Source organism: Podarcis pityusensis, assembly GCF_964106645.2.
Source record: "Podarcis pityusensis genome assembly, chromosome: 2".
Taxonomy (NCBI): domain Eukaryota; kingdom Metazoa; phylum Chordata; class Lepidosauria; order Squamata; family Lacertidae; genus Podarcis; species Podarcis pityusensis.
In genome coordinates, this window is record NC_138029.1 from 123,840,951 (window position 1) to 123,862,868 (window position 21,918).

The following is a 21,918-nucleotide window of genomic DNA, read 5'->3' on the forward strand; positions in this document are numbered from 1 at the left end:
GCGCCCCCTCGCCCAGCTTGTCCGGAGTTTTGGGCTGGGTTGCCATCAGTATGCCGATGACACCCAACTCTATCTGTTGATGGATGGCCATCCTGACTCGGCCCCAGACACACTGACCAGATGTCTGGAAGCTGTGGCTGGATGGTTACGTGGGAGCCGGTTGAAGTTAAATCCTTTGAAGACAGAGGTCCTCTGGCTGGGACAGGACGATATGGGATTGAGGGGGCAACTCCCATCTCTTGCGGGGGTGCAATTAGTGCCAGCACCGTCCGTTAAGAGTTTGGGTGCAATCTTCGATACCTCCCTCTCCATGGAGGTGCAGATTGCAGCTATAACAAAGGCGGCATTTTTTCATCTCCGCCAAGCTAAGCAGTTGGCTCCTTACCTCTCTCGCCCTGACCTAGCCACTGTGATCCACGCGACGGTCACCTCCAGACTGGATTATTGTAACACGCTCTACGTGGGGCTGCCCTTGAGACTGACCCAGAAACTCCAGCGGGTGCAGAATGCCGCGGCGAGACTCCTTATGGGATCTTCACTGCGAGATCACATTCATCCGGTACTATACCAGCTGCACTGGCTCCCGGTGGAGTACAGGATCAGGTTTAAGGTGCTGGTTTTAACCTTTAAAGCCCTATATGGCCTAGGACCCACGTACCTACGGGACCGCCTCTCCTGGTATGTCCCACAGAGGAACCTATGGTCTGCAAATAAAAACATCCTGAAGGTCCCAGGCCACAGAGAGGTTAGGCTGGCCTCAACTAGAGCCAGGGCTTTCTCGGCTGCGGCTCCAATCTGGTGGAACACTCTGTCACAAGAGACTAGGGCCCTGCGGGACCTGACATCTTTCCGCAGGGCCTGCAAGACAGAGCTGTTCCACCAGGCCTTTGGTCAGGGCGCAGCCTGACTCCCTCCTCTGGCAATCTGCACAGAATTTTGCTTAACGGTTGCCATCAATTTGATTTTAATTAATTTTTATAATGAAATGTTTTTAGAATGTTGGATTATTTGATTGTTTGATTGTTGTTAGCCGCCCTGAGCCCGGCTTCGGCTGGGGAGGGCGGGATATAAATAAAATTTATTATTATTATTATTATTATTATTATTATTATTATTATTATTAACTCAGGATGCAAGGAAGAAACGTGCTAAGAGGAAGGCACGCTTGGCAAATCCACACCGTGATCAGCTCCCACCCGGAAACCTATGTCCCCACTGTGGAAGGACATGTGGATCCAGAATCGGCCTCCACAGTCACTTACCGTACGTATTCACTTTTAAAACCGTGTTTATGGAAGACAATCTTACTCACTACGAGTGATTGCCAAAGAGAGAAGAAAGAGAGAGAGGTTTGCACTGCAAGCAGAAGATCTCAGGTTCGATCCCAGGGAGAGCTGGGAGAGACTTCTGCCTGGTTCCCCGCATTAGATGCGATAGTACTAGACTACCTATAGCCATTTGGTGATGAATGCATTTCAACAGAGCAGCTGTGCTCTAGCAGCCAACAGGAGTTGCAGAGTTGCTACCTTGCAGACCCTACATCCCTCAGGAGCGGGCCGTCCTCTGAACCATTCCAGGGGTCCCAAGAAAGCCCAAAGAGCCTTGAGGGCATCAGATAATCCCTTCTCACACAGTAAAGAACTCGTGTGTCCATAAGTTATCCTTTATTGATTTGCTTTCAATGCTTATGCCTTTCCTTTCCATATATAGTTCAATGCTGCTAAGAAAAATGATGATGATGAAGAAGATAATAATAATAATATGCAATTAAAAGCAACAACATATGCAAGCACAAACAAGAAGTATTTCAAAAGGAAGAGAACAAAATCAACAAGCCAGAAATAGCGCGATTTGGGGGTGGGGGGAAGCAACAGTGAAATATCCCACAAAGGTTATGTATCAGTTATAGAGGGAGCCTGGATAGCTCAGTTGGTTAGAGCGTGATGCTGATAATACCAAGGTTGCAGGTTCGATCCCCGTCCGGGACAGCTGCGTATTCCTGCATTGCAGGGGGTTGGACTAGATTATCCTCAGGGTCCCTTCCAATTTTATGATTCTTTGTGAGAGCTGGGAGGGTTCAGAACTCTTCTTTGTGTGGAATAAGGATGAAGAAATCATTTTAATACAGGGCTTTATAGTCCCTTTTTCTTCTTTTCCATCTTTATTGTCTTGCTTTTGTTATTCTTGCTCTTTTCCCTTTTTTATATTAGTTTCAGCCTGGACACTGAGGTCCATCTCCGAGGGCCTTCTGGCAGTTCCCTCACTGAGAGAAGTGAGGTTACAGGGAACCAGGCAGAGGGCCTTCTCAGTGGTGGCCACCACCCTGTGGAACGCCCTCCCATCAGATAGCAAGAAAATAAACAACTACAGTGGAACCTCGGTTTTCGAACTTAAATCTATTCCAGAAAATCGTTCAACTTCCAAAAAGTTCAAAAACTGAGGATCAATGGGCTGGCTGCAAAGTCAATGGGAAAAAATGAAAAATGCGGCTTGGAAGCTGCACGGCTTCTGAAAATCGTTTGAAGCATTCACTTCCGGATTATCGGTGTTCAGGTTCCAAATTGTTCAGCTTTGAAGCGTTCGACAACCAAGGTTCCACTGTATCTGACTTTTAGAAGACATCTGACAGCAGCCCTGTTTAGGGAAGCTTTTATTGATGTTTTATCATGTTTTTAAGATTCTGTTGGGAGCCGCCCAGAGTGGCTGCGGAAACCCAGCCAGCGTGTAAATAATAAATTATTATTATTATTAGGCTTTTATTGCATTTGATGTTGAAAACTTTCAATATAAATTGATTACAGTGGTACCTCGGGTTAAGTACTTAATTCGTTCCGGAGGGCCGTACTTAAGCAGAAACTGTTCTTAACCTGAAGCACCACTTTAGCTAATGGGGCCTCCTGCTGCCGTCATGCCGCTGGAGCACGATTTCTGTTCTCATCCTGAAGCAAAGTTCTTAACCCAAGGTAATATTTCTGGGTTAGCGGAGTCTGTAACCTGAAGCCTATGTAACCTGAAGCATATGTAACCCGAGGTACCACTGTACACAAAAAAAGGAGAAGACAGCACCAAACAGAAAGCAGAAAGGTACAAAAACAAACTTCACAAACAGCTTTCCATTTTGCCTCCTCTCCCACCCCATCCTAAGAGATTAAAAAAATGCTGCAGTGAAGATGCTTTGTGAAAATACAAGGCGCGTAAACCAAATATGTATGTTACTTATGCAATCATGGCCATGCAATATCTAGAAGAAAAAGAAGGAAGTAACATTGAAAATATCCCACAAAGATTATATATCAATTATGGCATATCAATCAATCAAATCCAACCTCCAAATGCTGAAGACCTCCCTAAAATAAACCGGCCTTATAAATAAGTTCACAAAAATTACTGGCCTGCCACTATTATTTTCTTACCATCATGCTGGGCTGGAAATAGTGCCAGAAACCCCCACCCCTCCTCTGACAACCCACTTGCATTTTGTGCTGAACTCAGAGAGGGTACAGAATACTGCCTCCCTCACTTGCCTGCCCACAATTCCTTGTCTCCTAAGGCTATCAGGCTAGTGCTTAAACATAAGGCTGGTCTTCACACTGCAAGGAAAGGCCAGGAATCAGAGAGGGGGGACAAATCACCTCGGATAGCTCAGTTGGTACAGCATGAGACTCTTAATCTAAGGGCCAAGGGTTCAAGTCCCACGCTGGACAAAAACATTCCTGCATTGCAGGGGGTTGGACTAGGTGGTCCCCGCGGTCCCTTCAAACTCTACGGTTCTGTGAAATCTCCATGGGGAGGGTGTGGCTACAGAGGAAGGCCCCTCCCCAGGCATAGGTTTGGAACTGACAAGAGGGCCTACGTAGATGACCTTGATCTCCAAGCGTGCTCATATGAGAAGCTGGTCCAACAGAAACCATGGTCCAAAACCAGTTTCACAATCTGTATCATGGTTAACTCTTGCATCTGCCAGACTTGAAGCTTTCATTCGTTTGTTCAGAATAGTATGAAAACTTTCTTTTTACAGAAATCTTAAAAATGGAAGTACAAAATAAGAAGTCCACAGTAAGGCAAAACCTTTCTTTGGGCCAACTGAAATGTCACAAAATAAGTCAGCAAGCTTTTCAATTCTCCGAAAGCTTCTTTTACGCTCCCCAACACTCCCAAGTATTCATTTGGGGCAGAGGAGTTGAATTCCCTGTGTGGGTTCTCTGATGGCTAATAAGGGCTGTGCTAGCAACAGGGTTCTTGCTTAATCTCAGAAGCCATACACTGGCTTTCCTCTGTGAATTCCCCTAGCGGGCATAAGATGGATACGCCATCTGAAGCCATTTCAACGCTCCAAGCAATGATGGGTCTCCCAACCCCAGCGTGAACTTTTTGGTGTCTGTTTAGATCCGCTTTTCTGTAAAACCTCTTCCCACATTCCAGACACTGGAAAGGTCTCACCCCAGTGTGGATTCTCTGGTGTGAAGTAAGGTCCGTTTGCTGCCTGAAATACTTCCCACACTCCGGGCACTGATACGGTTTCTCTCCTGTGTGTATGCTTTGATGGGAGGTGAGGCTCTTTTTCTGACTGAAGGTCTTCCCACACTCCTGACACTCATATCGTCTCTCTCCGGTGTGGATTCTTTGGTGTGTGAGAAGGTTGGACTTGTCGTAAAAGCTCTTCCCGCAGTGCGAGCACATGAAGGGTCTCTCCCCGGTGTGGATTCTCTGATGGGAAGTGAAGCTCGTGATTTGGCTGAAGCTCTTTCCACATTCCGTACAAGTATATGGTTTCTCCCCCGTGTGGATTCTTTGGTGTCTAGTAAGGTGTGGCTTATCGTAGAAGCTCTTCCCGCATTCCGAGCAAACGTACGGTTTCTCCCCGGTGTGGATTCTTTGGTGGGAAGTCAGGCCGAAGCTTTGATGGAAGCCTTTTCCACATACCAAGCACTGATATGGTTTCTCCCCTGTGTGGATTCTTTGGTGGATGACCAGGCTCGATTTGTCGTAAAATCCCTTTCCACACTCGGAACACTTATATGGTCTTTCTCCCGTATGAATTCTTTGATGTGATGAGAAGCTTGCTAGCTGCCGGAAACTCTTTCCACACTCCAAGCATTTGTATGGCTTCTCTCCTGTGTGGATTCTCCAATGAACATTAAGGTCTGACTTGCGATTGAAGCTTTTCCCACATACCGGACAGACATTTTTTCTTTGCCCTTTCTGTTTTCCCTGCTGAACTAAGATTTCGGGGAAATTGTCACCCTGCCACGTAACAGATTCGTTCATCCACATCTCTGTTTGATTTCCTTCCTGCTTTTCTGGCTCAACTTGATCTCCAATCTCCTCTTCCATTTCTAGATTCTTGTTCCTTTCCGACAACTCTCCATATGTCCCTTCATCAGTCTTATGCTCCCACTCATCACCTTCTGGAATACAGAGAGAGAAACTTGGTTAGTGGACAAAGCAGGGAAACAAGGAGGAAGTATTTTTTTCATCCCCCATCATGCCAAATTTATTGCTGCAGAGAATGCGTCGTACAGGTGTGGTTCTGCTTCCACATTCCTTCCAAAGACTTAGAACTGCTCTTCACATCCAAGTTCCTAGACTGTGCTGTCCAGATTTGATTGGGGCTGCACTTGAAGATGACATAGAAACTTCAACTGGTCCAAACTGCAGCGGCCAAATTACTGCCTAGGGTTCCATTTAAATCTCATATAACACATGTTTTCAAACAGCTGCATTTCTTTATCCCATCTCAGGTGCATGTAAGTTGATCTACCCCTTTTGCAATGAACAGACCACACACTGCTAAGTAAGTTTAAAATGCTTTACTTACAGTTCCAATCTGCACTGGGTACCATGCAACGGGTTAATTCCCAGGCTCAATTCAAGGTACTCATGCTTGTGTTTAAAGCCATAAATGATTCAGGCCCCAAATATATGAAAAACTGCCTCCTTTCCTACAGACCTCCAAGAAGCCCACCCCCTGAAGCTCAGGATAGTGATGGTGGCAGACAATAAGCTGTAGAACTCCCTCCTTACAGAAGTGTGTCTGGCAACTTCATTACAGTGGTACCTTGGTACTCGAATGGCTTGGCTCCAGAACAAATTGGCTCCCAAACACCGTAAACCCGGAAGTAAGTGTTCTGGTTTGCGAACGTTTTTCAGAAGCCAAACGTCTGACGTGGCTTCCGCTTGAGTGCAGGAAGCTCCCGCAGTCAATCAGAAGCCACGTCTTGGTTTCTGAAAGGTTTCAGGGGTTGGAACAGACTCCCGGAATGGATTAAGTTCAAGAACCAAGTTACCACTGTATATAGTTTTCATCATATGCCTTGGATGCCTGACATATTTTCAAGATCCACTCTATATTTTATGACTGCATTTTTAAAAGCTGTATGGTATTATAACAAATTGTTGGAACTTAACAAAGCGTGGCCCTTACCCAGAGAGGCCACGTTCCAGTAATTCTCCAGTTGCACTTCCCCGTGCAGAGCCCTTTGGCCCGGATCCAGCAAGGCCCACTCCTCCTTGGTGAAAGACACGGCCACCTCCTCAAAGGCCATGGGACCCTGAATGAGGAAGAAAATGCCACCTCCTTCAAGTTACATATATCTTAATTTATACATATATATCTTGGACTAGGGTATTTTTAGAGGGAGCAATTGTTGTGGGAATGGTTGTTGCTGTTGTCACTGTTCATTTCTTGCACCTTTATTTTGGATATTATTACTTATGTGGAAATTGTTCAATTGGGTTGTGCGCTTTTTGATGCTTCACTTATTGTTTACGACTACTTTTGTTATGCTTGTACAGTGCTACCTTGGTTCCCGAACGGCTTAGTCGCCAAACAGATCAGCTCCTGAACGCTGCAAGCCCGGAAGTAAGTGTTCCAGTTTGCAAATGTTTTTCAGAAGCTGAACATCCAACGTGGCCTCAGCTTGAGTGCAGGAAGCTCCTGCAGCCAATCGGAAGCTGCGCCTTGGTTTACAAATGGAGTTGAATGGAGTTCCAGAATGGATTAAGTTCAAGAACCAAGGTTCCACTGTAGTTGTGTAATTTTGACTAACAGATTCTGCAAGATTTCCGATTTGCAAGAAATGAGCGTCCCCTTCCAAACTACCTCCACCACCCCTCTGGAGTCAAACTTTTGCCTAAGCAAAATAAGCAGAACTCGCAGCCTCTGTTGTGTGTCGTTTGATGGGTTTAACATCTCTATCAACACCCAATATACACTCGTACCTTGGAAGTAGAACAGAATCTGTTCCGGAAGTCCGTTTGACTTCCAAAACATTCAGAAACCAAAACACGGCTTCTGATTGGCTGCAGAAAGGTCAGGTGGCCATCTGTCAGGGATTCTTCAGGTGTGATTCCTGCATTGCAGCGGGCTGGACTAGCTACCCCTCATGTGGTCCCTTCCATCTCTACACTTCTTTGAATCTATCGAACGTGGAGGCTCCCCAACCATCCCGTGTACACGTTTTTCTGACGGTCCTTACCCGAGTTGACTGTGCAGAAGCTGTTGCTGTTGCTCTGTCACAAATGAGAGATGATTCGGAGACAGTCAGGGACAACACCCCATTGCTTGCTGCAGAAGATGGCAAAAACAGATGTTGTTTTTGCTTTTAGAAAAGCAGTGCTAATAATTATTATTATTATTATTATTATTATTGATTTATACCCCGCCCATCTGGCTGTTTCCCCAGCCACTCTGGGCGGCTCCCAATCGAGTGTTAAAAACAATACAGCATTAAATATTAAAAACTTGCCTAAACAGGGCTGCCTTCAGATGTCTTTTAAAGATAACATAGCTGCTTATTTCCTTCACATCTGAAGGGAGGGCATTCCACAGGGCGGGCGCCACTCCCGAGAAGGCCCTCTGTCTGGTTCCCTGTAACCTCACTTCTCGCAGCGAGGGAACCGCCAGAAGGCCCTCGGCGCTGGACCTCAGTGTCCGGGCGGAACAATGGGGGTGGAGACGCTCCTTCAGGTATACTAGGCTGAGGCCATTTAGGGCTTTAAAGGTCAGCACCAACACTTTGAATTGTGCTCGGAAACATACTGGGAGCCAATGCAGATCTCTCAGGACCGGTGTTATGTGGTCCCGGTGGCCACTCCCAGTCACCAGTCTAGCTGTCACATTCTGGATTAATTGCAGTTTCTGGTCACCTTCAAAGGTAGCCCCATGTAGAGCGCATTGCAGTAGTCCAAGCGGGAGATAACTGCTGCTGCTAGGCCCATGCTGCCAACTTTTTTTATTGCTTGGTTAATTTGAAGGGGCAACCGCGCACTAAAAGGTATCAGCACACAATATTTCTCTAAAACGCTAAAAGTATAATGCAATGATTTCATAATCGCAATGCCAATCTGAACTCCTTTGGGAGGGAATGGTGGGATATAAATCAAATAACAAACAAAAGGAATAATACTTCTAAATATAAGAGGAAACATCATCTACAAAAGATGAATAGGTTAATAAAATTAATGGGCTGTGTTGAAACAGCAAAGCTAGCTGCCAGACTAGAGTGGAATTTCTTCTTGTTAGATTGATATTGAATGTATTGTTATGTACAAGAAGGCAGTAAAGAATTATCTGAATTATGTCTTTATCGAACAATATGGAAAGTCAAAGAAAAAACAAAAATGGTTATTTGTGATGTAGCTAAGATGGATTATGTGAAAATTTAATAAAATATAAATATTTCAAAAATACTACTAAATATATATACCACCTTATAATATAATGTAGTTGTGCATATTAAGGCATTTAAAAGCAGGCATTTGAAGGCTAAAATCCTGGCAACCCTAAGGATAATTGTGACTGCTTTAAACTGTTTTTAGGATGTTTTAAATTATACTTTTTACCAGCGTGCTGCGATACTGGGATATAACCTGAGACCACTACAACAGAACAGTACTTGGTAACAAGATAATATAAAGGGACATAAATAATCATCAACAACAATAAAACATTATGGTCACCAAGTCATTTAATTTGCCACTTTCAGATTCCCCATAGATCAGTTTTAAAAAGAGAGAGGAGGGAGAAGAGGAGAGAAGGAGGAGGAAAATGTTAAAATTAAAATATAAACATAACTGAAATGCGTGGCAAAACAATGACATTGAATCAATACATTAATTAAAACAGGAGACAAGATGGGATTCGACTCAATTGTGTGTTCGGACAAGATCTACTATTGCAGTGGGATTTTTCCCTCTGCCCAAAGCCTGCTAAATCTGTTCTGGAGAGTTAAGAGAAAACTCCAAACAGATTTACTCTTGTCGTGCAAACGGAACTTGTTCCGTGCAGTTGTACCCAGCTTAGAGTTATGCTGAATTCAACCCTCAGGCTGAGAGAGGAATAAGCTCTGGGAGTTGTGGGAGGGAGGACCCACACTCAGAGATGGACAGGCACCCCCCACAGGCAAGATCAGCGACTCATTAATTACAGGCTTCCACAAAAAGGAAGAGGGAGATCTAGACTTTTTCCTGGAGAACAATATAGCACCCAGAAATTCAAGGAACGGGAAACCCTCCCTTACCCAGCGACACGTCTTGAGTCCGAATCTCTGGCACGATTCCCACACAGAGTGACTTCTTGCAGGCATTAGGAATGTTCTTTTCTGACTCGAGGGAATCAGCGACCGCTTGCGGGAGGGACCGCGGCACCTGAAACAGCAACCAAGATTTTATTCAGGGAGCAGGGAAGAAAACTAGGGGACTGGGATGGATTTTCAGCATCTTCTTCTTCCAGCTCTGCAAAACTCTGCAGCACTCAGCGGGGCTGAAACAGGAACACAGGAAGCAGAGAATGGCCCACCTGCCACCAGGGTGGATTTGATTTAAATCAAATTGATTTAAATCACAATTTATATCATGATTTAAATCACAATTTATATCATGATTTAAATCACAATTTATATCATGATTTAAATCACTAGTAGCTTTTACAGTTATATCAAAAATTACTGATCTGGTTATACTATTAGAAATACATAGGCAGATAATAATGAAATTACAGTGGTACCTCGGGTTACATACGTTTCAGGATACATACGCTTCAGGTTACAGACTCCACTAAGCCAGAAATAGTGCTTCAGGTTAAGAACTTTGCTTCAGGATGAGAACAGAAATTGTGCTCTGGCGGTGCGGCGGCAGCAGGAGGCCCCATTAGCTAAAGTGGTGCTTCAGGTTAAGAACAGTTTCAGGTTAAAAACGGACCTCCAGAACAAATGAAGTCTATTGTGAGGTTGGCTGTTTACATTTGGACAATTTTCCTGCTGTACTTTATCAGAAGGAGAAAAATCATCATATCCTTAATAATAATTTAAACAATTTATTTAACTAAAACAATAACATTATCGCATATGTATCCATGTTTGTTAACTGATGTGATTAAATAATTTTACTTTTTTAACGGAGTTTTAGCACACATGAAAAACTTAAAACAAATCCTTATTTCCTGATAGTCTTTCCTTACTTCCTTATAGCCTTTGGACTGTAATGTAACTTAAATAGAAAACTGTCTTTAGGAAGATTTTCCTCCAAAAGCATTTTATTTTAAAAATCCGATTTAAATTTTAAAAATCCAATTTAAATCCAAAAAATCTGATTTAAATGAAACAAACCAGATAGGCAGGATATAAATAATTAATTATTATAAATTATTATTATTATTAACTCCCTGGAGACCTAGAGATGTGACGATAGACTGCTCTGCCGCCTTTCTTTTAGCAAATGTTTTGTGACACTGGGGAAGGTTACTGATTGCCAAAAATTGGAAAAGCAGCAGCGTCCCAACTAAAACAAACTGGTTATCTAAAATGATGGAATACTTCCATATTGCCGAACTAACAGGGAGGATAAGAGGAGATATGGTACAAAAAGTGAATAAGGAGTGGGCTATCTTTAAGGATGTATGGAAGTGAGAGCTGGACCATAAAGAAGGTTGATCGCCGAAGAATTGATGCTTTTGAATTCTGATGCTGGGGGAGATGGTGGGACAGTGTTCTCGAAGCTACAAACATGAGTCTGACCAAACTGCAGGAGGCAGTGGAAGACAGGAGTGCCTGGAGTGCTCTGGTCCATGGGGTCACGAAGAGTCGGACACGACTAAACGACTAAACAACAGCAACAATCTTTAAGGAATACATCAAAATTTATGTGGAAAAAGTAGAATTTCTGACAGATACTGAGTGAATCCAGAAAATGATTAGAGCGAAAGGAGAGTAAAGTTAAGATAAAAGAAGAGATTAAAGAAATAATGAAATGTGTTTAAGCCAGTTGGAAAAATAAAGTAGCGTAACAAGAATGAGTGGAAGTCAAGTCATTTGGTGGGTGTCCGTGTGGGGTAGGTGTGTAGGTATGTTGATATGTATAGTATAGGTAAGTATTATATAGAGTAATGTAGGTACGTTTTATGTTCGGAAAATTAGGTAGTGTGTTGTGTACATGTATTGTGTAAATGTGTATGTATGTGTTTTGTTAATAAAAAAGATGGAAATATTCTCTCACCTGTTTCTCCTCTCCCTGCTTCTTCCCCTCCACCTGGCTCAGGAGGAAGCCTTCGGCCAGGGCCACCGCCTGGGAGCTGGTCTCCGCTCCGCACTCCCTGACCCAGTTCTCCATCTCCGGGGGGAGGACAGCCAGGAACTGCTCCAGGATCACCAGGTCCAGCATCTGGGCCTTAGTGAACCTTTCCGGCTTCAGCCACCGACGGCAGAGACTGTGGAGTCGGCTGCAAACCTCTCGGGGTCCCTTGGCCTCCTGGTAGCCAAACTCCCTGAAGCGCTGGCGCTGAGTATCAGAGCTGGCATCGTCCACACCTGGGATCTCTGGGACAGACTTTTCCCTGTATGTCCCACGGCTCCCAATCTCAACAGCGTCAGGGCCAGCTGCGGTTCGCTCCTCCATCTTCGCTCTGTACTCCCAAGGCGGCTTCCGAGATCGCCGTAAAGATATTCTCCCGCCAATTTCTCTCTTGTTAAAGCCAAGAGCTGTCCGGATCGGAGGCTTGCAAAGGGTTGGAGTTCTTCTGCGTGGAGCAAAGGTATTTTCACAAGCCAGTGCGGACGATTCCAGCTAGCAACCAACTGGGGCTTCTGCCTGCAGGAAAAACAGGCCAGTGTTAAGGCTCAGTGAGAAACCAGAGATTGAAGAGCTGTTTGGAAAAAAAATTTAAAATACTGTTTGTAATGCTGTAACCTGCCCTGGAACCTTAGCGTGAATGGCAGGTAATAAGTACCGTATTTTTCACTCTATAACACGCACCCGACCATAACACGAACGTAGTTTTTAGAGGAGGAAAATCCGTAGGCATGCCACCCGTAGGCATTCCCTCCATAACACGCACAGACATTTCCCCTTACTTTCTAGGAGGAAAAAAGTGAGTGTTATGGTGCAAGAAATACGGTAAGTAAGTTATGCGCCCACATGCGGTGGTTTTGCCTCTAGGTCTCTACAGTGTTGGCGACACAATCTTTGATCGCATTTCTAAAATCACTGGGCCACCCACAAAGTAGCCCCTTCTCTTGTTTTCCCTGGCCTCAAACTCCTCCATAAATATCTTCTTCATTTCCTCTTGGCTGCAGCCAGATCAATAGCTGGAGGCTGGAAAACGTCCTCTGATTTTTTATTATTACAGTGGTACCCGTGGTTGCGAACGGGATCCGTTCCGGAGTCTCGTTCGCAACCTGAAAAGAACGCAACCCGCGTCTGCGCAGGGCGCGATTTGCCACTTCTGTGCATGTGCGTGACGTCATTTTGCGCATCTGCGCATCTGCGCATGCGTGAGTGGCGAAACCTGGAAGTAACCCATTCCGTTACTTCCGGGTCACCACGGGACACAACCTGAAAATGCGCAACCTGAAGCAAACGTAACATGAGGTATGACTGTATTATTATTATTGTTATTATTATTATTATTATTAATACCTCAGTTGTCGAACAGAATCCTTTCTGGAAGACAGTTCGGCTTCTGCAACGTTTGAGAACCAATGGCAAATTCCATTCAGAAAATTGTGAAACATTGTTCATGTAAGCAACAACGGCAGCCAGAATATTAGTGGCAAGAAATTGGAAAAATGAAGCAATACCTACAATAGCAGAGTAGCAAGCCCTAATGATAGAATATCTCCAGCTAGCAAGAGAGATCAATCGAAACAAGAGTGTATATAAAGAATGGAGAATATTGAAAGAATACCTAAAAAACTATTGTAAGAATAAGACTCTCCTGGCAGAACTAGAGTGATTCTTGTAAATAAAAGGTGGAAATGATATTGTGTTTGCATGTACGAAAATGATTAAGTGAATTTGAGACTGTGCATTATAAAGGAAAGAATAGATAGAGTAAATGAAAATACTGCGAAGTCTTTTTTAGCTAATTCACAGTAATGTTTTTGTTCTTTTATGTGAGCTTGTATTGATCTGAATTTATGTGTAAATATGATATGGCATTTACATATATGAAATGTATAATATGTATATTTTTTCTCTTTTTTATTTTCTTTCTTTATTTTTTTGCTTTATGTTTGTATTAAAAGTCATTGCGTTTTGATATTTTTAAATTCAAATCAATAAAGATTTATTTTTTAAAAGGGGGGGGGGATTGAGAATCACGCCTCGGGAGCCGTTCAACTTCCAAGGCACGTTTGAAAAATTCAAAGTGTTGGTGCTGACCTTTAAAGCCCTAAATGGCCTCGCCCAGTACAGTGGTACCTCGGGTTACATACGCTTCAGGTTACATACGCTTCAGGTTACAGACTCCGCTAACCCAGAAATAGCACTTCGGGTTAAGAACTTTGCTTCAGGATGAGAACAGAAATCGTGCTCCACTGGCGCGACAGCAGCAGGAGGCCCCATCAGCTTAAGTGGTGCTTCAGATTAAGAACAGTTTCAGGTTAAGAACGGGCCTCCGGAACAAATTAAGTACTTAACCCGAGGTACCACTGCATACCTGAAGGAGCGTCTCCACCCCCATCGTTCTGCCCGGACACTGAGGTCCAGCGCCGAGGGCCTTCTGGCAGTTCCCTCCCTGCGACAAGTGAGGTTGCAGGGAACCAGGCAGAAGGCCTTCTCGGTAGTGGCGCCCGCCCTGTGGAACGCCCTCTCATCAGAGATCAAGGAGATAAACTATATGACTTTCAGAAGACATGTGAAGGCAGCCCTGTTTAGGGAAGTTAATGTATGGTGTTCTACTGTATTTTTAATATTTTGTTGGGAGCCGCCCAGAATGGCTGGGAAAACCCAGCCAGATGGGCAGGGTGTAAGTAATAAATTGTTGTTGTTGTTGTTGTTGTATAAGTAATAAATTGTTGTTGTTGTTGTTAAACAATATTGATGAATATTATTATTATTATTAAACAATACTGATGAATATTATTATTATTAAACAATATTGATGAAGGTGGACCAGTGGTCCTTATAGAGGCCTATTCAAACCACACATTTAAAGAACTGTGATATTTCTGTATTGCAGGGGTTGGTCTAGATGACCCTTAGGGGTCCCTCGCAACTCTACAATTCTATGATACCATGTTAAACATTCATGGCTTCCCCCAAAAAACATCCTGGGAGCTGCAGTTTGTTAAAGGGGTGTTGAGAGTTATTAAGAGACACCCCCCTACATTTCAGAGTTTGCTGGGAAGGGGGGTTGATTGCTAAGCCACTCTGGGAATTTTAGCTCTGCGAGGGGAAGGGGGGTGTCTCCTAATATCTCTCAGCACCCTTAAAAAACTACAGTTCACAGGGTGCTTTGTGGGGAGGGGAGGCATGACTGTTTAAAGTGGTATACGAGTGCTTTAAATGTACAGCGGTACCTCGGGTTAAGTACTTAATTCATTCTGGAGGTCCGTCCTTAACCTGAAACTGTTCTTAACCTGAAGCACCACTTTAGCTAACGGGGCCTCCTGCTGCCGCTGCGCCGTCGGAGCACGATTTCTGTTCTTAACCTGAAACAAAGTTCTTAACACGAGGTCCTATTTCTGGGTTAGCAGAGTCTGTACCCTGAAGTGTATGTAACCTGAAGCGTATGTAACCCGAGGTACCACTGTACAGTGTGAACGTACAGGACGGTTTCCTCTTTTCCAAAGGACACAGCAGGAAACTGAGGTTTACTCAATTAAAAGCGGATTCAAGTACTCTGTCACCTAGGGGGGGCGTGATCTATTACATTTTTTTTTTCCTTTTTGAAGTTTGTAACTGTGTTTGCGGGAGGAGGGTTATTTGTTATTCTCTGTCTTTTATGTTCCCGTTTTGTATTTTTATATTGTCAACCGCCCTGCGATTTTCAGGAAACGGGTGGTATACAAAATTAATTAATAATAATAATAATAATAATAATAACAACATGAGGAGGTTTGAGCTCTGCAAGCAAAACGAAGCGGGGGGAATTGCTTTAAGCACCTTGCAAGCTTTCCGCAAAGCGAAGCAAATCAGGCTTAGGGCTCAAGAAAGGAAACCGTCTGGAGAGGGTCCAAAAAGTCTGGCTTTTAATTTGTATCCTGGGTAGGCAAACTAAGGCCCGGGGGCTGAATCCGGCCCAATCACCTTCTAAATCCGGCCCGCGGACCGTCCGGGAACCAGCGTGTTTTTACATGAGTAGAATGTGTGCTTTTGTTTAAAATGCATCTCTGAGTTATTTATGGGGCATAGGAATTCGTTCATTTTTTTCCAAAATATAGTCCGGCCCCACAAGGTCTGAGGGACAGTGGACCTGCCCCCTGCTGAAAGAATTTGCTGACCCCTGATTTATATTAATCGTGGGCCTTTGGCGACAGTTGTGCAAACCTGTAGATCCGGTATGCGTTTGAATCCCCGCCCCCAATTAGTGACAGCCTGGAGGTGCCCCCCCCCCCGCGTCTCCCTTTGTAGGGACTGAAAAAAGAGGGGTGGTGCAGGAGATCCCTGTCTGCCTCCTTCTGCCTGCCTTGGGCTTCTCTCCCCACGGGACCCGACCAAAGCCCACTCCTCAGCAATGCATTGCAGCGCATTGCAACAATGCAACGTATTGCAACGCTGTAATGCAATGAATTTGCAACAATGCAATTCACTGCATTGCAAGAATGCAATGCAATTGCAACAGTGCAATGCAATTGCAACAATGCAATGCCGTCCCCTGCTCTCCTCGGAGCTATTTCCCTCCCTGGGGAATCTCCCCTTCCCGGAGAGGCCCTTTTGCACTCACCAGATGCTCTTTTGCCAGGGGAATGGTGGCAGGAGGGGTGGGGGTGGCGCAGGCAGGAAGTGGGCCTTCCTCTTTCTTCTGAGGCGCCTCTCTAGGAAGGACGACTCTCTCGCGTTAACCTTTAGACTGCTGAATTCCCCCCCCCCCGCACCCCCGCGCTCTCTCCAGCAAGTTTGCTCGTAGAGGAGCGCGTTGCCTTGCGTTGCCCGTTCTTCTATTATTATTTTTTAAAGGCTTCTAGTTAATTTTACTTGCTCATGTTTTATTTTGATGTGAAGTGGCTTTGAGACGTGTGTGTGTGTGAAAGAAGCAGCCCAATGCAATATAAAAAAATAAGCAGGACGTTTAAAGCACCAAAAAAGAATCCCATGAATTGTTGTTTAAGCCGCACAGAACTGCAAACCCCAGCACCCTTAGAAAACTACAGTTCCCATGATTATTTCTGGGAGGGCATGTTTTAAACCGGGGTTTCCCAAACGTGGGTCTCCTGCTGCTATTGGACTACAATTCCCACCATCCCTGACCACTGGTCCTGCTAGCTACGGATGATGGGAGTTGTAGTCTAAAAAAACAGCGGGCGACCCAAGTTTTGGGAACAAGGGTTTAAATGTATGGCGCACAAGAACGAGAGAGAAAAGTCACTAAAACAAAACTTTGGCGCTTTTCTAGCCTTTCTAGATATTATCTCTTGTCTCCTAAACTCCTCCCTGAAACTCTGGCGAGCTGCCTGAACTTCTTCGTTGGCTCAGATCACATTCGTACAGTGCAAATTTTTGTTAAAGGTCCCAAGATTTGTTAGGAGATCCTTCCCTTATGTTTGATTGTCAGAGTTCCCAGCCAGATGGTCGGGGTATAAATAATAAGTTGTTGTTGATGATGATGTTAGGAATGGTGAAATATACTCTGAGTCGCAAAGTGATTTCATGCTCTTTATTCAGCTCATAGTGGTGAGGAGGAATGAATGAAAGTCCCCTCACAGTATCTGCTTTATATACATTATTTACACAATGGGCTGCACATGATTGGCTAATTCCGGAATTCTACTGTAAGCCAATCAGGTTGTGGATTCACTTCTATCTGGAGCAGGATTGGGTGGTTCCTGCCAACCAATCATACTGCTGCATTGTTCTAGGACCAATCAGACTGCTGCATTCTGAATCCTATTGTTCTAGGACCAATCAGACTGCTGCATTTTGGATCCTATTGTTCTTGGACCAATCAGACTGCTGCAGTTTGGATCCTATTCAACTCAGTACATAACAAATGGGATGTTCGGCTTGTGCCTAACAAGGCGCGGGAAAGGTTAAAGAAAGGGAGTGAAAAGGTCCCAGAGAGTCGGGGGGGGGGGGAAGCAAGAGGAGGCCCCCACTTCCTGTCTTCACCCCCCCCACACACACACACACTTCAAAACCATTCAGCTGGCCAAGGAGCTTCTGGTGAGTGCAAAGTGACGGGTGCAAGGAGTGATCCCCTTACCCAGGATGCAAAGTGCAAAGCAAGGAGAGAGGGGTCGGTGGGATGCAGATACCCAGCCAGGGAAAGGTGGGGGTGGATAAGGGGTGGGTGGGGAACAATGCCAAAACATCTCTAGTAAAGTGTAAGGCTGGAGCCCCCTGCAGGGGGAAAAATAATGCACGCCAGGAAAGCGGGGTGGGAGTTTTGGGTGGAAGGCAAGTCCATAAAATTCAGGAAGCTGCAGATTGGGGGGAGGGGAGGGCAGGAGACCACCCAAGACGCAGGGGGGGTGCAGAGGGGAGGGTGAGTAGGTAGGTCTAGGAAGAAGCCGCAAAAGGGAGGTATCTGTGCCTGCCTGCCTTCCTCCACTTTTTAAAAAAATAACTCCAAGAAATCCAGTGTCAAATCACACCTGGAAGGCACGCCTACAGACCGGACTATAAAAAACATGGATCCAACACTTTGCTGTGCTGCAGCACCACAAAAACAGGGATCCGAGGCATGGATCCTCATGAATTCATATGATTTTTATATTGAAACAAAATAAAACCACCATGAGACCACATCTTAGCCTGTAGGCAACATCAAAAAAATCACGCATCCACTGTTTCGTGGGGCCGCAATGGCACAAAAACATGGTTAAAAAACACGGATCCTTGTGGATCCTTATGATTTTTGCACTAGATAAGCCAGAAGTCACCATCACATCAAATATCATGGCCATGGGCACAGCCTGCGCCACAAAAATCACTGATCCGCGGCTTCCTGACGACACTGTGGCCCCAAAACGTGGTACTGAACCATGGATCCTCAGGGTTTGAATGAAAAAATCATATGAACTCATGACGATCTGTTTAAAATCATCTGTATCCGCCTTTTACCCAGTCCCCTCCCTTTCTTTCTTAATAAAAGCTTTTATTGAAGGGTTTATAAACAAATAAATGAGGAAAGGTGCATATAGCACCTCCCCTTTCAATTCACAGAGTCTTTTTCACGGTTTATCGTGGGGTTTTTGGGGGGGGGAGAGAAAGAGGGGGGTGTTGTTGTTTCATTCTGTTGCATAGTGTCATCACGGGGATTTGTATCATGTGGACAGCTCCTTTACTTATACAGTGGTGCCTCGCAAGACGAAATTAATCCGTTCCGCGAGTCTATTCGTCTTGCGGTTTTTTCGTCTTGCGAAGCACGGCTATTAGCGGCTTAGCGGCTATTAGCGGTTTAGCGGCTATTAACGGCTTAGCGGCTTAGCGGCTTTAAGAAAAAGGAAACAAACTCGCAAGAATTCGCAAGACGTTTCGTCTTGCGAAGCAAGCCCATAGGGAAATTCGTCTTGCGGAACGACTCAAAAAACAGAAAACTCTTTCGTCTAGCGAGTTTTTCGTCTTGCGAGGCATTCGTCTTGCGGGGCACCACTGTATATTTGTCTTCATATCTGAGCACTCCTTCAAGGTAGAGGCTTCTTGTTCCCTCTGAAGTTGGGGCGAAGAACACAAGATGACAGAAGAAGAGACCTCTGGATCAGGCCCACGGCCCGTCTAGTCCAGCATGCTGTTCTCTCAGTGGTCCAATGGAAATCAAGCAAGCAGGATTTGAGCACAAGAGCAACTCTCCCTTCCTTCTGCGGTTTCCAGCACAGCCATCGCGGCTGGTACCCATCAATAGTCCTCTCTCTCTCTGCTTCATGACCAAAGCTGAAGAACTCCCCCGTCCACACACACTCCAACCTCTAATCGTTTTCTTAGTCTTGACATCCGCCTGTGTTTCCTGCAGGGAGACATGTAAAATGCATGCCAGCAGTGTTTCTAGCCGGCTTTGAAACAGTACAGTGATGGTACCCTGCCTGATATCAAGTGGCAAGGAGTTCCAAAGTGTCAGCTGGTGCAAAGTGTCAGCTGGAGCCCTTTCCATGGAGGCGCAGGTTGCAGCCACAGCAAAGGTGGCATTTTTCCATCTCCGCCGTATCAAGCAGTTGGTCCCTTACCTTTCTCGCCCTGATCTGGCCACAGTGATCCATGCAACAGTCACCTCCAGGCTTGATTATTGTAACTTGCTCTACGTGGGGCTGCCCTTGAAGCTGACCCAGAAACTCCAGCGGGTGCAGAATGCTGCGGCGAGACTCCTTACGGGGTCCTTGCCGCAGGATCACATTCATCCAGTGCTTTACCAACTGCACTGACTCCCGGTGGAGTACAGGGTCAGGTTTAAGGTGCTGGTTTTGACCTTTAAAGCCCTATGTGGCCTAGGACCCACGTACCTACGGGACCGCCTCTCCTGGTATGCCCCGCTGAGGACCTTAAGGTCCACAAATGACAACACCTTGGAGGTCCCAAGTTGCAAGGTGGCTAGATTGGTCTCAACTAGGGCCAGGGCCTTTTCAGCACTGGCCCCGACTTGGTGGAACGTGCTGTCACAAGAGACTAGGGCCCTGCAGGACTTGACATCTTTCCACAGGGCCAGCAAGACAGAGCTGTTCCACTTGGCCTTTGGTTTGGACTCAGCCTGACCCTTATGTTTTCCCTCCCCTTATGGTCTTGATCTATGAGCTACCATTAAAATGAGGCTGCATTTTAAATTATATTTTAACCTCTATTTTAAATTTGTTTATTTATTTATTTTATTTATTATTGTAATTTTACTGGTGTTAGCCACCCTGAGCCCGGCTCTGACCAGGGAGGGCGGGGTATAAATAAAAATGTATTATTATTATTATTATTATTATTATTATTAGTCATTCGCTACCACCAGTGCTCCTGTGCTTGAATCCTGCTTACTGGTTTCCCACAAGCCACTGTGAGAACAGGATGTCAGACTAGGTGGGCCACTGGCCTGATTCAGTCAACTCTTATGTTTGATTACACAAACTTTGACCACAAACTTGACATGAGCCAACAGTGTGACGCGGCAGCTAAAAAAGCCAATGCAATTCTGGGCTGCATCAATAGGAGTATAGCATCTAGATCAAGGGAAGTAATAGTGCCACTGTATTCTGCTCTGGTCAGACCTCACCTGGAGTACTGTGTCCAGTTCTGGGCACCACAGTTCAAGAAGGACACGGACAAACTGGAACGTGTCCAGAGGAGGGCAACCAAAATGGTCAAAGGCCTGGAAACGATGCCTTATGAGGAACAGTTGAAGGAGCTGGGTATATTTAGCCTGGAGAAGAGGAGGTTAAGGGGTGATATGATAGCCATGTTCAAATATATAAAAGGATGTCACATAGAGGAGGGAGAAAGGTTGTTTTCTGCTGCTCCACAGAAGCGGACACGGAGCAATGGATCCAAACTACAAGAAACAAGATTCCACCTAAACATTAGGAAGAACTTCCTGATAGTAAGAGCTGTTTGACAGTGGAATTTGCTGCCAAGGAGTGTGGTGGAGTCTCCTACTTTGGAGGTCTTTAAGCAGAGGCTTGACAACCATATGTCAGGAGTGCTCTGATGGTGTTTCCTGCTTGGCAGGGGGTTGGACTCGATGGTCCTTGTGGTCTATTCCAACTCTATGATTCTATGATTCTTCTTCTCCTCTGATGTTGCTGCTTGTGCAAAACTCATTTGTGCCTCGAGAGCTTTCGATGCACAAAGCAACTCTTTGCACTTGTGCAGGTCCTCGCAGCCTCTCTGATCTGGGGGAAGCCTTCTGCTCAGAGGGAGAGAAATTGACAGAAGAACAAGGAATAAAGTCTTTCTGTGGTCTTGGAAGCTTGAAGTACAGAGACTGGTACGCAGGCTGAGACCCTACCTGCTCGCAGACTGTCTCCCCAGAGTGGTGCATGCTCTAGTTATCTCCTGCTTGGACTACTGCAATGCGCTCTTTGTGGGGCTACCTTTGAAAGTGACCCGGAAACTACAACTAATCCAGAATGCGGCAGCTAGACTGGTGATTGGGAGCGGTCGCCGAGACCATATAACACCGGTCTTGAAAGACCTACACTGGCTCCCAGTAAGTTTCCAAGCACAATTCAAAGTGTTGGTGCTGACCTTTAAAGCCCTAAACGGCCTCAGTCCAGTATACCTGAAGGAGCGTCTCCACCCCCATCGTTCTGCCTGGACACTGAGGTCCAGCACTGAGGGCCTTCTGACGGTTCCCTCGCTGCGAGAAGCCAAGTTACAGGGAAACAGGCAGAGGGCCTTCTCGGTAGTGGTACCCACCCTGTGGAACGCCCTCCCTCCAGATGTCAAAGAGAAAAACAACTACCAGACTTTTAGAAGACATCTGAAGGCAGCCTTGTTTAGGGAAGCTTTTAATGTTTAATAGGTTATTGTATTTTAGTGTTCTGTTGTTCGGTTGGAAGCCGCCCAGAG

At 45.3% G+C, this 21,918-nt stretch overlaps 1 protein-coding gene across 2 annotated transcripts; it reads right to left on the reverse strand.

Annotated features, from left to right (window-relative positions):
• Nucleotides 1–1,647: 1,647 nt before the first annotated feature.
• Nucleotides 1,648–16,213, reverse strand: LOC308469547 (uncharacterized protein). Of its 2 annotated transcripts, XM_080992164.1 has the most exons (6): nt 16,163–16,213; nt 11,494–12,084; nt 9,522–9,648; nt 7,479–7,567; nt 6,425–6,551; nt 1,648–5,408 (listed from the first exon to the last, which is right to left on the reverse strand). In XM_080992164.1, exons 2-6 carry the CDS (start codon nt 11,890–11,892, stop codon nt 4,225–4,227), a joined length of 1,926 nt encoding a protein of 641 aa, XP_080848290.1. In that variant the 5' UTR covers nt 11,893–12,084; nt 16,163–16,213; the 3' UTR covers nt 1,648–4,224. The 2 variants fall into 2 exon arrangements, with proteins under 2 accessions (XP_080848290.1, XP_080848291.1); XM_080992165.1 differs by lacking the exon at nt 16,163–16,213 and having other exon boundaries at nt 11,494–12,101.
• Between the last annotated feature and the right edge of the window lie 5,705 nt (nt 16,214–21,918).